This window comes from Lynx rufus, unplaced genomic scaffold (genome assembly GCF_022079265.1).
Source record: "Lynx rufus isolate CCGP_SWC_20201006 ecotype Redwood Valley unplaced genomic scaffold, mLynRuf1.p SCAF_21, whole genome shotgun sequence".
In the NCBI taxonomy this organism is placed as follows: domain Eukaryota; kingdom Metazoa; phylum Chordata; class Mammalia; order Carnivora; family Felidae; genus Lynx; species Lynx rufus.
The window spans coordinates 23,465,938-23,483,018 of NW_025814836.1; the positions used below are offsets into that span (position 1 = coordinate 23,465,938).

A 17,081-nucleotide genomic window follows, 5' to 3' on the forward strand; every position below is an offset into this window, starting at 1 on the left:
ACTGCCTGTGTCCCACCCACTCCCAGGCGTCCAGGCGGCTCTAGAATCTACGCGCTTTTCCGCCAGTTCCACGACCCTCTCATTTTTGCAGGCTTTTCTCCCTTTGAACTTCAAACTAACTAGTTCGGAAAAGGCTTGGAGCACCAGGCCCTTTCCCCAGTGGCTCAGTGTCTCTGGGGCCGGGCACCTGCGTTTCAAAAAGGCAACGCTGCGCCGGAGACCTTCATTTTTGGCCTCATCTGATGTCGTGTATCCTATCTTACGACGGTGTGTGTGAAGGCACGACAAAACGAACACGGTAAGGAGGCTGAGGGCTGGCCCACGCTCACCTGTCAGGATGGTGCTTGGGAAATTCCCGCAGTTGGAATACAGGTTTGGTCTCAAGTGAAACGCGTCCTGTTCTCGCGGACCTTGTTCCACCAGGGGCACCTGGAAGCATCCAAGGTTACACTGTAAGGAATGACCTCTGCTTCCAAGGAGAGAATAATGCAAGGTGCTCCCAGAGCAAGACCGTCTTAGGGTCCCTTCTCTCTAGGATCCCACACAGAATATTCCTCTCAGGCAAGCAGGTGCTCGGGTGGAGGAGGGGGTCCCTGAGGCCCACAGTGTGGATGGCTCATCCCCGTTCACACACGGCCGGGCCCACTAAGCCATTAGGAGACATCAACAGTCATGGTCTCTGCCGCAGCTCTGGTCTCACACCTTCTCCCCCCAGCCACAGCAAGGCCTTTGGACACACCGTCCGTGGGAGCCCTTCAAAGGTTCCAGGTGTCACCAAGGAAGTGATGTGACCAATGGACTCTTTCCCCCTTTGGTTTCTAGAAAAATGAGGAGGTGATATCCTTTCCTTCTCAGGTGAAGGAACCCTAGGCAGGTCCCTCTCCATGAGAAAGCCTCGGTGACGACTGGTCAGAACTGGACACTGTCTCCGGTGCCTTTCCAGAAATGCATATTCCAAACTATTTTTTAAAAATCTTTCAAAAGTATGCATTCCTATCATTTTTCAGGGAGACTCTCTGACTCATAAACTAAACCGGCTTCTTCAGAAAATGAGAAGGCAGGGACTACTGGTTTATGCCATGAGTCTTTACCATGGCCCACTCGGGAAACATCTGTTATTTATTTATTTTACTGTTGTAATTGTTATTAAGACCCGTAGGGGCGCCTGGATGGCTCTGCCGGTTAAGCATCCGACTCCAGGTTTGCGCTCAGATCATGATCTCACGGTTTGTTGGGATGGAGCCCATGTCTTTGTCTTTGCCGGGCTCTGCGCTGACAGCAGGGAGCCTGCTTGGGATTCTCTCTCTTCCTCTTTCTGCCGCTCCCCTACTCGCACGTGCTCACTCTCTCTCTCTCAAATAAAAAACATTGTAAAAATCTTAAAAAAAAAAAAAAAAAAGATCTGTAAAATGCTCAAACCCTTCTCTTCTTAACCCATCCTAAGCCCGATCCACACCTAACACTATAAAATCTGGATATATTTTAAGTGATCGTTAGGGAGAATCTAAAAAGCAAAAGGAAGTGGTTGAATGAAAATATCTTGGGGGGGGGGCTCCTGGGTGGCTCAGTCGGTTGAGCGTCTGACTCTTGATTTTGGCTCAGGTCACGATCTTATGGTTCATGGGATCGAACCCCACATCGGGCTCTGTGCTGACAGCATGGAGCCTGCTTGGGATTCTCTCTCTCCCTCTTTCTCTGCACCTTCCCCCACTTGCATACGCATGTATGTACCTTCCCCCCCCTCAAAAATAAACAGACATTTAAAAAAAAAAAAAAGAAGGGGTGCCTGGGTGGCTCAGTCAGTTAAGCATCCGACTTCGGCTCAGGTCACGATCTTGCAGTTTGTGAGTTCGAGCCCCACGCCAGGCTCCGTGCTAACAGCTCAGAGCCTGGAGCCTGCTTCGGATTCTGTGTCTCCCCCTCTCTCTGCCCCTCCCATGCTGATGCTTTGTCTCTCTCTCAGTAATAAATAAACATTTAAAAAAAGTCTTTACAGAAAAAAAAGAAGAGGGGCACCTGGGTGGCTCAGTCAGTTAAGCCTCCAACTCTTGGTTTCATCTCAGGTCACGATTTCACAACTCGTGGGTTCGAGCCCCTCAGTGGACTCTGCCCTGAGAGCTTGGAGCCTGCTTGGGATCCTCTGTCTCCCTCTCTTTCTCTCTGCCCCTCCCCCACGGATGCTCTCTCTCAAAAATATGTAAATAAACTTTCTTTTAAATTTAAAAAAGACAAGAAAAGATCTTTTTGGTCCCACCTGAGACCCTCCTGGGTCTCAGCCTCCTCAGCAGGATAGATCAGTGGACCGTGGTGGTCCCTTCTGCCATAAGCCATGCAACAAGTCCGTGCCTAGACCGTCACCAGACGTCTCCTACCCACTTCTGCAGAGGCCGGCCACTAAACAAGGCAGCCGGCACCAGCACGTGAGGGCTAGGGGAGATTCCAGGTCCCCTCGGCCACTGAACACACCCGAACCCAGGGCAGTGGAGCACCTAACCCAGGATGGCAGAGACTCCCCAGGGAAATGGCCGAGCGAGCTCAGTCTGCACCCTGAACAGGCTCAACAGTGCGGTTCCTGGTCGAAGGAAGAGGCACGCCTGGGTGATCACTCACCTGGTGAGGAAAGGCCGGGCCTGGCCTCATGGACTGCTGGTCAAAGCTCACATCCGGGAAGAAGTTGGTCACAGGTGAGCCCTTATTGGAATAAGGAAGGGAACGTTTAGCTTGGAACTCGGGGTAAACTAAGTGTTTCCTCCCGACCGGTGTTCAGGACCCACCTGGGCGGAGAGGAGCTGGAAGCCAGAAGGAGGCAGGGATGAGGCCACCTGCGGCTGCTGAGCGGGGGGCTCCTGGGCATGGGGCTGCTGCAGGAGGGGCTGGGGGAGATCCTGGGGGGTGGGGTAAGGGGGTGGCGGGGACACCTGGGTTTGAGCGTCTGTGGGCAGGAAGGAGAGCGGGCTTCGATCCGAGGACACCATCTGTAAAACAAAGCCACTAATTAGCTTTGGTTGGCAGTTCTAGTGGTAAATCCTTTCAGATTAGGAGCCGTCAAAGCGAGAGAAAAGCCCAACTTCTTCTTCCCCTGGGCCCTCTGTGCTAGGCTCCCACTTCTGCTCCTTCAAAGTGACCTTAAGTCTCACTTCCCCACAAAACAGTTCCCATTCAATGACGATTTCTCGTGTCTTAAAAAAAAAAAAAAAAAAAAAAAGACAAAACAGAACCAAACACCTGCTAATTTAACCAGCATCCTCAGTGAAAATCATGTTTGTTTTTTTAAAGCCATAACTTCTGGTTTAAGATGGGGAAAAAAAATAACTTATCTCTGCTGCCTCCCCAAACTCTACTAAAAACACTAGAACAACACTGAACAACAGGAAGCAGTAATAAATTAACACTTTAAAAAGAAATAACACCAGAATAATAAACAACACAGGGACGAAGAAAATGGGAGGGAAGAAAGTGGCAGCAAAATTCGGAGAACGAAAAGCGGATGGACGCACAGGCACTGGCTTAGCAGAGCTGAGAAAGACCAGAGGCAGTGGGGACCAACCAAGAGGCAGCCGGATTTCCATCACAGGGTCCCTGTGGCAGGCTGGGGGACAACAGGAAGCAGGGGTGAAGATCCAGAAGGATCCCCTCAGTTTGTGCAAGGCAAGGGTGGGCTTAGCCCTGGCCTGTGGGGAGACTGGGTGGGGGGGGGGGGCGGTGGACAGCGCTCTGGAGAGAACCCGGCTGGGGGACCGCAAGGCACAGCAGAGCCCAGGAGGTGAGGCGCTCTACCGAAAACACAGGGTTCAAGAGAGCTCACTACTGCATCTTGAGGCTTCCCCCTTTCTTCCCCAGCTTGGGTCTCGGAAGACGGGATGCTGGGCGTATGCCAGCGTCCTCTGGGGATCTGGCCAGCCCGAGAGAACATCCTGAAACTTACACGACACCAGGGATCCCCCACGTAAATGGCCAAGCTAGATCAGTCTACAGTGAAGACCATACTCACCAAGCCCACCCACCTACACAGGGCTTCCAATCAGTATTTCTGTGTCCTGTTCTTAAAGAGGAGCAGAGGGGCGCCTGGCTGGCTCAGTCGGTTAAGTGTCCGACTTCAGCCCAGGTCACGATCTCATATTCTGTGAGTTCCAGCCCCACGTCAGACCCTATGCTGACAGCGCGGGGCCTGCTTTGGATTCTCTCTCTCCCTTTCTCTCTCTGCCCCTCCCCTGCTCTCTCGCTCTCAAAAATAAATATTAAAAAAAAAAAAAAATGAGCAGAGGGCCAAGGACCACAAGACTGTGAGGAAACCATCTGAATGGAAATCAGAGACTAAGGCAGACATACAAAGGAAAGAAACTTGGAGAAATCTGTGCCGCAAGAAGTACTCATGAAAAACAAAATTACCATTATACTGTTTAGGCTATAAAAAAAAACCCTCATCTATTAAACACGCGTAATAAAATATTTGTGATAGGTATCTCTGCATACATTTTTTTCAAAGTAGGGATGTGGCTGAAACAGAATTACACAAACACTGATGATTGCTGAGGCTGGATGATGAGTATAGAAAGATTCAGGACACTATATTCTCTACTTTTAGGCAACTTGGAGGATTTGTATTACAAAAAAAATAAAAGAAACTGGAACAAAAATTACCGCCGAAAACCTCAGAGGGGTGAAAAACTGCTATTGCGTCCACGGGAGGAGTATGATGCTGTAAACAGGAACATTCGGAGAACAAACAAGAATTCTTGGCACTTTCAAAGTACAAGAGCAGGGACTCCTGGGGGGCTCAGTCGGTTAAGCATCTGGCTCCCGATTTCGGCTCAGGTCATGATCTCACAGTTCGTGAGTTGGAGCCCCATGACGGGCTCCACACTGACAGTGCAGAGCCCTCCTTGGACTTTTTTCTCTCTCCCTCTCCCTTAAAATAAATAAATAAACTTAAAGTAAAATAAGGTAATAAAAGTATGAGAGCAGAGATGAAAACTTGGCATAACAGCAGGCAGATAAAGTTGAGCAGTTCTCCCAGAGAGCAGGGTGAAAAGACGAGGAGAGAGAAAAATAGGGGCGTGAGAGGGAAAGGATGGGAGGCCCAACATTCACACAACAGGAGTTCTAGAAAGAGAGAACAGGGAAATCAAAGGGAGGAGATCATCCAAGAAGTAATTAAGGAGGATTTCCCAGAAATGAAGGATAAACCCACCAAACATCGAGATTCATGTCAAGCCACATGATCGTCAAGTTTCAGAACCCTGGGGGACAAAAAGAAAATCCTACAAGCCCCCGGCGGGAAAAAAAGGAGATTTCGTTTGAAGTGTCAAGACTCAGAATAGCACTGGATTTCTCACTGGCAACTCCAGAAACCAAAAGGCAATGAATCAGTATCTTCAAGATGTTAAGAGAAAATTATTTCAGATTTCAATTCTATATCTAACCAATTATGTGTTCAATGACGGGTATTCTACCTGTCGTGTTTAAGGACATATTTAAGTCATGCCATCACCACATGTGCTCCTTCTTGGGGAGCTACTGGAGGGCTTGTGTTTCAAAGTACTGAGAGGAGATCTAGCCAGGCCCCAAGAGCCGGGATGGGATAAATAATACGTACACAGAAAACCAGACTAACAAAAAGGTAAGACATTTATTAACTCCCGGGTGAAGAAAAAAATGTTCATTTTGTTCTTTCTTTCTTTTTTTGTTTTTTTTAGTGTTTATTTATTTTTGAGACACAGAGAGACAGAGCATGAGCATGGGAGGGGCAGAGAGAGAGGGAGACACAGAACCCGAAGCAGACTCCAGGCTCTGAGCTGTCAGTACAGAGCCCGACACGGGGCTCAAACTTACGGACCGTGAGATCATGACCTGAGCCGAAGTCAGACGCTTAACCGACTGAGCCACCCAGGCGCCCCTTGACTGCTCTATTATAACTGTGAAAGCATTAAACACCGAATATTGCTCTCATCAAAATTACAATACAGCACAGGGTGTGAGGAGGGTAGGTAGGAAATATGTGTGTGGGTGCGTGGGGTTTGGGGAGAGAGCTATATCCTAATCCCCCATGGGAGAATGTCATCAGATAGAACCTAACACGAGAAGTCCAGAACGAAACAAGCATGAAATAACATGGTTATACCAAAGACATCAGCTAAAAAGGTTGGAAGGAGGGGCGCCTGGGTGGCTCAGTCGGTTAAGCATCCGACTTGGGCTCAGGTCATGATCTCACGGTTCGTGGGTTCGTGGGTTCGAGCCCCGCGTCAGGCTCTGTGCTGACAGCTCGGAGCCTGGCACCTGCTTGGGATTCCGTGTCTCCTTCTCTCTCTGCCCCTCCCCTGCTCACGCTCTGTCTCTGTCTCTCAATAATAAATAAACGTGAAAAAAAAGTTACAGTGGTTGGAAGGAACCACCTCTAGGGAGTAAGAAACGTGGGCAGTCAGGGAGGAGAAGACAACTGTTATTTCCCAACTAGCCCTTTAGAACTATCTGACTTTTTAAACCATGTGCATGGATAACACTAATTTTTAAAAAATCAAAATATTAAGCACACCACAAAGGAAAACATCCAAAACAGGAGGCTCTCTCCTCTACAGTCTCCTTAAAATGTAGTTAAGAGAGTAAGAGTGTTATTTTTTTATATCCTATAAAATGATCTTGAAAATTAAAGGCAATCCAATAACATAAACAGAACCATTAAAAAAACAATTATGAAATACCCTCTCTCCCTCTCCCCAAAGGGATGACTCATGTAAGAGTGAGTAGTAACTGGTTCTGTTAACCCCTCCTTGCTCAACATGACTCATTTATGGTGAGGTGGGCAGTAAATGATGTCATAATGTATCCAGGGAGTGAGCCATAGGTTGAAAATATAGTCATTGGCGATTATGGTAAGAACTGCCCTGAGAGCTTAGAATAAAAACAAAGTAAAATAAATAAATAAATACATACATACATACATACATACATACATACATACATACAAACAAAACCAACAAGTCAAGATATGACATTTTGGCATCTAAACTCTCGTAACAGGCTTGTGACTTCAAAATGTGCCTTTCTAAATTTTTTTTAACATTTATTCATTTTTGAGAGACAGAGTGTGAGTGGGGGAGGGGCAGAGAGAGAGAGACGCAGAATCCGAAGCGGGCTCCAGGCTCCGAGCTGTCCGCACAGAGCCCAATACGGGGCTTGAAATCACGAACAGTGAGATCGTGACCTGAGCTGGAGTCGGACACCCGACTGACTGAGCCACCCAGGCGCCCCTAAATGTGCCTCCTTCTAGACAGATTTCTTTGGGGCCTTTTACAGAGATCTCATCTTTACTACATACCTGTTACTTCATGAACAATAAAAGTACTAATTCTCCAATCTGTAGGTGTAATTAGGGAAGAGGTCTAATCCAGTATCAAAGCTCCAGGAAGGTATTAAATGTCTTTTTTCGCTTTCCCCTGTGGCTTAAAATACCTACAGCATCAGTTACTGGTCATTTTTCATACCAATTTTAAAACCCCAACCTGGGAGAGCCTGGATGGCTCAGTTGGTTAAGCATCCAGCTTCAGCTGCTCAGGTCATGATCTCACGGTTTGTGAGTTCAAGCCCCATGTCGGGCTCTGTGCTGACACAGCTCAGAGCCTGGAGCCCGCTTCAGATTCTGTGTCTCCCTCTCTCTCTGCCCCTCCCCTGCTCGTGTTCGGTCTTTCTCAAAAAAAAAAAAAAAAAAAAGAAAAAGAATAAATGTTAAAAAAAATTAAAAACAAAACAAAACAAAAGACACTCAGATCTGTGGAACAGAACAGAGAACCCAGAAATGGACCCACAAACATATGGCCAACTAATCTTTGACAAAGCAGGAAAGAATATCCAATGGAATAAAGACAGTCTCTTCAGCAAGTGGTGCTGGGAAACTGGACAGCGACATGCAGAAGAATGAACCTGGACCACTTTCTTACACCAGACACAAAATAAACTCAAAATGGATGAAAGACCTAAACGTAAGACAGGAAGCCATCAAAATCCTCGAGGAGAAAGCAGGCAAAAACCTCTTTGATCTTGGCCGCAGCAACTTCTTACTCAACACGTCTCTGGAGGCCAGGGAAACAAAAGCAAAAATGAACTACTGGGACCTCATCAAAATAAAAAGCTTCTGCACAGCGTAGGAAACAATCAGCAAAACTAAAAGGCAACCGACGGAACGGGAGAAGATATTTGCAAATGACATATCAGATAAAGGGTTAGTATCCAAAATCTACAAAGAACTTATCAAACTGAACACCCAAAAAACAAATAATCCAGTGAAGAAATGGGCAAAAGACAAGAATAGACACTTCTCCAAAGAAGACATCCAGATGGCCAATTGACACATGAAAAAATGCTCAACATGACTCATCATCAGGGAAATGCGAATCAAAACCACAATGAGATACCACCTCACACCTGTCAGAATGGCTAACATGAACAACTCAGGCAACAACAGATGTTGGGGAGGATGCGGAGAAAGAGGATCCCTTTTGCACTGCTGGTGGGAATTCGGGCTGGTGCAGCCACTCTGGAAAACAGTATGGAGGTTCCGCAAAAAATTAAAAATAGAACTACCCTACGACCCAGCAATTGTACCACTAGGCATTTATCCAAGGGATACGGTGTGCTGTTTCAAAGGGGTACAGACACCCCAATGTTTATAGCAGCACTATCAACAATAGCCAAAGTGTGGAAAGAGCCCAAATGTCCATCGATGGATGAATGGATAAAGAAGATGTAGCGTGTGTATGTATATATATACATATATATATACATACACACACACATACATACACAGCGGAGTATTACTCAGCAATCGAAAAGAATGAAATCTTGCCATTTGCAACTACGTGGATGGAACTGGAGGGTATTATGCTAAGCGAAATTAGTCAGAGAAAGACAAATATCATAGGACTTCACCCATACGAGGACTTTAAGAGACAAGACAGATGAACATAAGGGAGGGGAAACAAAAATAATATAAAAACAGGGAGGGGGACAAAACAGAAGAGACTCATAAATACGGAGAACAAACACAGCATTACCGGAGGGGTTGTGGGAGGGGGGATGGGCTAAATGGTTAAGGGGCACGGAGGAATCTACTCCTGAAATCATTGTTGCACTACATGCTAACTTGGATGTAAATTTAAAAAATAATAATAAAATAAAATAAAATAAAATAAAATAAAATAAAATGAAAAGAAAAGAAAAAAAAGAAAAGAAAGAGAGAGAGAAAGAAAGGAAAAGAAAAAAAAAAGAAAAAAAGAAACAAAACAAAAAAACCCCAACCTGGTCTCCCCTACCCATCCTAGACACATCTGCATTGGGTTCTCTACGCCCAAACCCCAGCTCTCTCCCCAAACCCCAGCTTTTGTGACTTAGTGCCTGCAATCTGTGCGTTTGGAAACCGTGATCCTCACAACAAATGTGCCATTAGGGAGTGATTAGCGCTGAGCTATTCCCACTCTGCTCTCTCCCGCCTCACGTGCAAGAGGGCCAACTGCATTTGAGACCTGGGGGTCTACACCCGGGAGGGTGGGCCGACTCCAGGCCCTGCGTGCCTCAGCGTGCGGGGCCGAGAGTCTGTTCTCACCTGGGCGGCGGGATAGGGGTTCAGCGGGCTGGTGGCCGACAGCTGTCTGCTGAAACCCTGATGCGCTTCGGGGCCGGGGGACAGCGTGAGGGGGCTGACCGGGGGCTGCCGCCGCCGAGAGGGGCCGCTCAGGGCCGTGGTGGAGAGAGACGGGTTGCTGAGGGAAAAGAGCCGGAGGGAAGGGTGAAGGGCAGAAGCGCTGGGCGCGGGTGTCTGTGGGTGGCTGTTCGGGGAGGACGAAAGTGCAGTCTTGCTGAGCGCGGCCTGGATGGAGGGGTTGCTCCGAGAGCTCTGGAGGCCTACGGGACAACAGAGTCACACGTCACTTGCCACAATCTTTCGTGTCCCTGAGGTGAAAGAAAGCTTCACTTCCTACTCTCCGTATTCGATGCCGGTTCTGCCCGTGGGGAGCTCCTGGCGGCTCCCCTAAGCGCCCTGGTGGCTGACGTGCCCGTGGTGGGGAAAGGATGCACTCGGACTGAGAGCCGGTGGCCGCAGGGTGACAGTGAGTCGTACTCCCGGGGAAGCGTGAAAACGGCCGCTGGGCGGGCTGGACAGAGGCCAGGGGTGTGTGTGCTCAGCCACAACCAGGCCAAAAGACCCCAGGGCTGCGCACACATTCTGTTTAGAGCCCCCGAACGCGCTGTCCCAGGCACCTGCCCGGATCCCGCGCTGCCTTCCGAGAGCATCCCTTCACTGAGAGTCACGGCTCTGGGGCGCTGCCTTGGCGGGGACCCTGTCCATACCCTGGACACCCCAGAGGATCACAGGAAGGGACCCCCTCCCGTGTCTCCTGCTTTCTCTTTGCTTTTCCGGCTCCCCAGAAATCTTTAAGGGCAGTCTATTCCAATTCAAGGAAAATGAAGTTTTCGCCGGTTCTTTGTGTCATTTGGGGGGAAGGGTAGTGAATTTTAGCACGAGCAAGAGAGTTTGGGAAAAGGCATTTCCACGGCACAGGCTTCTGGGGCATAAGTCCTATGAGGCCGGGACCGTGTCCTGCGTCCTGCCAGGCCTGGCACAGAGTTTTCTTGCTCCGTGACTTAACAATGCCACCACGCATCTCAAATGGGAATGCCGTGTTTCAAAGTTCAGTCCATCATTCTGGTATTGGCAGGTGGGGTGAGCAGAACTGTGTGTTCTTTTATGTTCATAAAAAAAAAATCGGTATTAGATGAAAGTTACTACAATTCAGCAATGACAAAGCATTCTTTGCTGGAAAATGCTTTTTTTTTTTTTTTTTTTTTTTTTTTAATAGAGGGTGGCTCAGTTGGTTAAGTGTCTGACTCTTGGTTTCAGCTCAGGTCATGATCTCATGGCTCATGAGTTCGAGCCCTGTATCTGGGCTCTGCACTGACAGCTTGGAGCCTGCTTGGGATTCTCTCTTTCCCCCTCTCTCTGGCCCTCCCCAATGCTCTCTCTGGAAATAAATAAACTTTAAAAAAAAAATAGGGAAGGGGCGCCTGGGTGGCTCAGTCGGTCGGGCGTCTGACTTTGGCTCAAGTCCTGGTCTCGCAGTCTGTGAGTTCAAGCCCTACGTTGGGCTCTGTGCTGACAGCTTAGAGCCTGGAGCCTGCTTCAGATTCTGTCTCCCTCTCTCTCTGCCTCTCCCCTGCTCACTCACTCTCTCTCTCTCTCAAGAATAAAATAAAAACATAGAAAAAAATTTTTAAATAGGGAAGAGGTCTCTGATAAACCCTACGTAGCTGTTGCACAGTGCAAGTCTCCATGGAAAGACCAGAGATCCAGCTGGCTCAAGAATCAGGGCTAAAGATGTGAACTGAGGCTAAAAAACAAATCCACTCATTCAGAGGGAAAGCTCAAAGATGTTTAAAAAAACGCGTACAGCCTTGTATACATGCATTTTAAGGAGTACCTAGAAATTATATCAATACTTGATATCGGGTCTGACAATGTTCTGGACAAAATAATACTTTTTTGAGGAAAATAGAGGATGGTGGTAAACACAGGACTTGCAGCTGAAGCAAAGTGCCAAGGGCTGCCCCGGCTGCGCCAAGACCCCAGAGAGCTAAGTGCTGGTGCTGCTTTGTTTAGGTGACCTTGGATGCCCTTGTACCTCCAGAATCCAGCAAGCACACGAAAGTAGACCAGCAGGATAATGAAATGATCTTAGTAAGTAAATAAAGGTAATCTCTGAAACCAACTCTAAAATTCTGTGGTACAATGGCTGCACTGCTACGAGCATTAGAGAAGCTTCCAGCTGCCCAAGCTAAAGGGGACTTCTCTCCTGTGAGTGGTGAATTCTGACCTGCGTGAACCAGCAGGCCCTTTCCCACTGGTGGACCGTCACTGGGGAGCCCTTCCAGAGGGAACGGTCCACACCACAGTCACTGGGGAGCCCTTCCAGAGGGAACGGTCCACACCACAGTTACTGGGGAGCCCTTCCAGAGGGTGAATGGTCCACACCACAGTTCTTGGGAACCCTTACAGAGGGAGGGGTGGACCGCGCCACTGGGAGTACGGGGTCAATACCTGCCTCAGGCATGGACAAGAGCGTCTGTGGAGGTTCAAGTAAATTCAGTCGTGTTCCAACATAGGATCTGAGCTGCGGGCCCTCAAACTTGTACAGTGACCCAAGTCTCATCATGGCAACGTTTTTTTTAATCCCTTTTTTAAAAAAATTTATTTATTTATTTTGGGAGAGACAGACAGAAAGCGGGGGACGGGCACAGACAGAGGGGGACAGAGGATCTGAAGCGGGCTCTGCGCTGACAGCAGACAGCCTGACGTCGGGGCTCGAACTCACGAACTGTGAGATCATGACCTGAGCCGGAGTCAGAGGCTCAATCGACTGAACCACTGAGGCGCCCCCTGCCCCCCCGCCCACCCGCCATGGCAACATTTTAATACAGCCATATGCTGCATCTTTAGGCACCTCTGATTTGAACCAATAATTTGAACCGATAATTTTAAACTGTGGTAGATTTCTATTTAATATATGTATCTATTTAGTGTAAAATATTTTCATCGTATCCCTTACAAATTTTCTAAAACTCGTAATATTCTCTGCGGCACCTGGGTGGAGTGACCGACTTTGGCTCAGGTCATGATCTCACGGTTCTTGAGTTCAAGCCCCGTGTGGGGCTCTCTGTTGTCAGCAGAGGCCACTTGAGTTCTCTGTTCCCCACTCTCTCTGCCCCTTTCCAGCTCACGCTTTCACTCTCAAAAGTAAACATTAAAATAATAATAATAAACAGAATAAAATTCAAAGTATTCTCTTTTGAAATCCCATGGGAAATTAGAGGATCTAGAGAGAGAGCCGTAATTATAAACCACCGGCATACGTTGATTAAGAGTCACAGACATTGTTCAGTGAACACAGAAAGGAAAGGACTTGTTTTCCTGGACTCTTGCATCCTATTCTCCCAGTCCCAGGACACCCGGGCTGGTGAGGACAATAGAGGACAAGGTTTAGTCCAGTGTGCTAGAGCCCATCCGACCCGGCAGAAACAGACCACCAAAGGGAAACGTCGGCAGGGGTCAAGAGCTACCAGAACCGATATGTAACTATCTCTAAGTCGGATGCAGTCATTCTCATTGAACGACTAATAGGCCGCCTGGCTGGGGGCCACCTGTGATTCAGCCACTTGGGCACCTACACGGGTGCGGCCCTTAGTGAGTGGACGGCACTTACCGGAAGAGCTTCTTATGCCCAGGTGAGTCATGGCGGCTGGCAGGTTGCCCACACTGTTCCCCACACTCATACTACCAAAGATGTGGTCACTGGTGTCCAGTGAGGCCGGCAGGGGCGCGGAATAGTGGAGGTTGGTTAGGTCTGGCAGTGACCCCCCGGTATTCAGGGTCCCCAGGAAAGGGGAGAGGCCTATGTTTTGGCCGTTGTGTGGAAAAGCACTGGGAAAAAAAAATAGAGAGAGAGAGGAAGAGAAAGAGAGAGAGAGAGAGAGATTACTTTCTACATGCTTGTTGAATAAAGGCAGCGGGTATCAAACACCCAAGCCCCGGCGTCGTGGGCTTTCACTCTCCCTCGTTCTGAGAACTTGCATCCTTGGCTTAACCTCTCTGAAGGGCAACCGCCTTACCTGTTAACTCAGACTAAGGACATCACCTATGCCCACTTTACAGAAATATCTTCCGAGAGCAGATCGGACTGTGGGTGCAAAAGTTCTTTGAAAATTATAAAGCCCCATACAAAATGTGAGGCACTGCTTTATATTTATGGAGTTCTTTTTGCTAGATTTTAGAAGTATCTTTCCCACCAAAAAAAAAAAAAAAAAAAAGACAAGAAAACAAACAAACGAAAAGAACGCTGGCATCAAACAGGTACCTTCTAAGATATATTTTTTCAGTTAGAATCTTCATAAGTTTTGAAGTGAGAAAGACATGCTGGCATTCGCCTGCTGGTAACGTGCCGGGGGGGGGGCGGGGGGGCACCGCGTGCCAGGCGCTGGGCTGAGGGCGGGCCGTGGGAGGACGAGCCGAGCCAGTGGATTCGCCGTCAGGCCCACCCCTGACGTCTGCAGGCCTGGAGCCAGAGCTCAGACGGAGGCCCACGGACCGTGCGTCTAAACTTCTAAAAGTTATGAATCAAGTGAACGAACTCTTACGCTGTCCCGGAAAACGACACCTTCTTGATAGTCTGGAAAGCCAGATCCAAGCTGAGAATCGCCCGGTTCCTTGAAGTTCCACACGGGGACACACGGGGGGTGTCGTCCTCCGTCCAGCGCAGCCCGCTCCTCACCGCGGGCCACCCGTGGAGCTATCCCAGCCTGCAGGCCAAGCCCCGGCCACACTCCACATCCCCCCACCCCGCCCCTCAGGCAGGCGGTGTGTCCCCCAGGGGCCCCTTGGGACGCCAGACTCCAGGGGAGTGGGGCCTCTAAAGTGGGGGGCTCCGGGAGGGGCTGCCCAGCCCAGGCCTGAGGGGCACCGCGCTTGGGGTTCACAGGCAGGCGGGAGAGACGGACCGGCAGTAAAGCAAGCAACTGCAGTGTGGAAGGAAGCGTGTGGGGCCTGGGCCGATAAGGGGTTGGGAGGACCGTTAGGGACGCGTGACACTGAGGACACAGAAGCAGGAGCTGTCACTGTCAGGATGGGCGGGGGAAGGAAGCCTTCACCGAGCACAGGGCAGGGTGCTCACGCTTCAAGGAAGCAGCGTGGCCAGGGAGTGAGAGCAGAGGCCGGGAAGGGGTGGGTAGCAGATGAGGCAGGAGGGGAGTGAAGTGAACAAGGGGTGAGAGGATGTGCTGTTCTGAAGGGTCAGGATCAGGGACTGTGAGAAGTAGGGAGGCCAGTGTAGGCTGGAGAATGCCGCCTCAGAGATGCCACCGTGGTTACACTGTGGAGGACGGCGTGAGGGAGCAGACGCTGAGGCAGGGAGAGCCTGTTAGAAGGCTCCTGTGTGGGAGCGCCTGGGGGGGCTCAGTCGGTCGAGCGTCCGACTTCGGCTCAGGTCATGATCTCACGGTTCGTGAGTTCGAGCCCCGCGTCGGGCTCTGTGCTGACAGTTCGGAGCCTAGAGCTTCGGATTCCGTGTCACCCTCCCTCTCTGCTCCTCCCCTGCTCATGCTCTGTCTCTCTGTGTCTCAAAAATAAACGAAAACATTAAAAATTAAAAAAAAAAAAAAAAGAAGGCTCCTGTGTGGTCCAGGTCTGACCAGGAGGAGAGCTGTGGGGCTGAAGAGGAGGGGAACAGCTGGAGGAAGGCGCCGTTAGCCAGGAGCAGTGGAAGGCAACGTCAACATGTCACCTCCCAGGGACCTGCCACGGGCATTCGGGCCTCAAGAGACTCAGACAAAGCAGCCATGTAACACAATTCTGTAGTGCAGTGACAGAGTCTGGTGGCATAAGGTGTGGAGGGGATGACCAGCAGGCGGGGGGGTGGGGGGACTCCCCGGGGGGCTCCTGGGCTGAGTTCGAAGGCCCAGGAATTCAGAGCATCTAGGTGGGAAAACCATTTCAGGCAGAGTTCACAGCCTGGGCAAAGCAGGGAAGCGTGAAACCACACAGTGTGCCCAAGGAATTTAGATACTGCAGGAAATACAGCAGGAAGGTCAAGTTCAGGAGAGGCGGTGGCGATAGGAGGCGGGACTGGATAGGTAGGCAGAGAGCGCACAAGGCTCAGACAGACAAGAAGCCAGTGGAAGGCTCGGTGGGGGGGGGCAGGGGGAGGACAGTGTGGCTAATAGACGGGGGAGGGAGGACGCACAGGGAGCAGAGCCTGGGGGCAGCAAGGTCAGTGGTGGCCGCTGCTGAGTAGTCCCAGGTGACAAAGGGAGAGCATGTGGGAATGGAGAGACATGGATGAAGTCTGGAGACACCTGCAGCAGTCCTCGAGAAGGACTCCGGATTTTCCAGCCCGGGGATGCCGGCCTAGGGACACTGGGGTGCATGAGCACACTGGGGGTAAGGGTAGGTGCTCTGGGGACGATAACAAATTCTGTCTTAGACACGGAGTCCCCACAGTGCAAGAGGATGTGTACTAGGGAGGTCTCCTGAGGAACAGCGGCGGCAGAGGCCAGGCCACAGTAGGCTGAGGAATGGACAGGCCGTAAGGAAGACTCAACAGTAAATACTCTTCCAAAAGTGTGGCTAAGAATTCTGGAAATGAGAAGGAAGGAAGGAAGGGAGGGAGGGAGGGAGGGAGGGAGGAACGGAAGGAACGGAAAGGGAACTCAGGGCTAAGGAAGGGCTTTTTCAGTGTAGCTGCCTTAGTAAGTACATTGAAATGTAGACTGAAAAACCTAGTAGAAGGGCTGGGAAGGGCCAAACACTCAGGAGAGGGAAGGGCAAGCAGGAGGGAGAGGCCTCGGAGAGCCCAGTGGGGATGAGGGCCAGGGCATGGGTAAGGTGATCACCCTGAACAGGAGGGGGCTCTGATCCCATGAAAACAGAATGGTGAGGGGAATCGGGCAGGAGGGGAGCTGAGCGTTCCTTCTGGGTGGCCTCCCTTTCTGGGTACAGGTAGGGGGGTTAACTGTGGAGGCTTGGAAAGAAATGGGGAAGAAGGAAAGGTGTCCGATGTGACGGATGAGGAGGAAAGGTAATTTTGGTTGTAGAGAAACTGAATGGGAAACCTTGTCTTTCGGGGGGCTGGATGCAGGACACCGGTCGTAGGGTTAAAGGTCAAGGTCTAGGAAAAGGAGCTTGGGAACCCAGAGCTGATCACCCTGAGAGCAGACGGGCTCTCGGGCTGAGCGAAGAGAGACCCGTGGGGTGGGGGTGGGGGTGGGTGGGGAGGGACGGCAGTGGGAGGAAGGGCGGAAGGCAGGGTCCCTCGGCTCGTAACAGGGATGGGGAAAATCACTGGCCAGTGTGAAGCAGGTCATTGGTGACATTCGAAACAGTTTCTCTCTGGCTGAGAGAAATACAAGCTGTAACTTTCCAAATACACTTACTCCCGGCCCGAGTTCTCTCCTGAATCTGATATGAGGCATGTGACAGTATCCCTAGTTCAAAACCCTCTGATGATTCCACTCTGACTTCAAGTCCCACGCAAGCTACGCCAGCC

General features: G+C 50.0%; 1 protein-coding gene across 6 annotated transcripts in view; it reads right to left on the reverse strand.

Moving 5' to 3' along the window:
• Positions 1 to 17,081, reverse strand: part of CRTC3 (CREB regulated transcription coactivator 3) — a 103,011-nt gene that overhangs the window by 3,519 nt on the left and 82,411 nt on the right. For all 6 annotated transcript variants that reach the window (XR_006963397.1, XR_006963396.1, XR_006963394.1 and 3 more), the window contains exons 10-14: positions 13,248 to 13,465; positions 9,596 to 9,894; positions 2,775 to 2,975; positions 2,611 to 2,691; positions 330 to 429 (exon numbers count right to left, since the gene is read on the reverse strand). Coding sequence is in view for 2 of the 6 variants with exons in the window: in XM_047086567.1 (XP_046942523.1) it covers positions 330 to 429; positions 2,611 to 2,691; positions 2,775 to 2,975; positions 9,596 to 9,894; positions 13,248 to 13,465 (899 nt within the window). In the remaining 4 variants the exon portion in view is untranslated. The remainder of the gene's footprint in view (positions 1 to 329; positions 430 to 2,610; positions 2,692 to 2,774; positions 2,976 to 9,595; positions 9,895 to 13,247; positions 13,466 to 17,081) is intronic.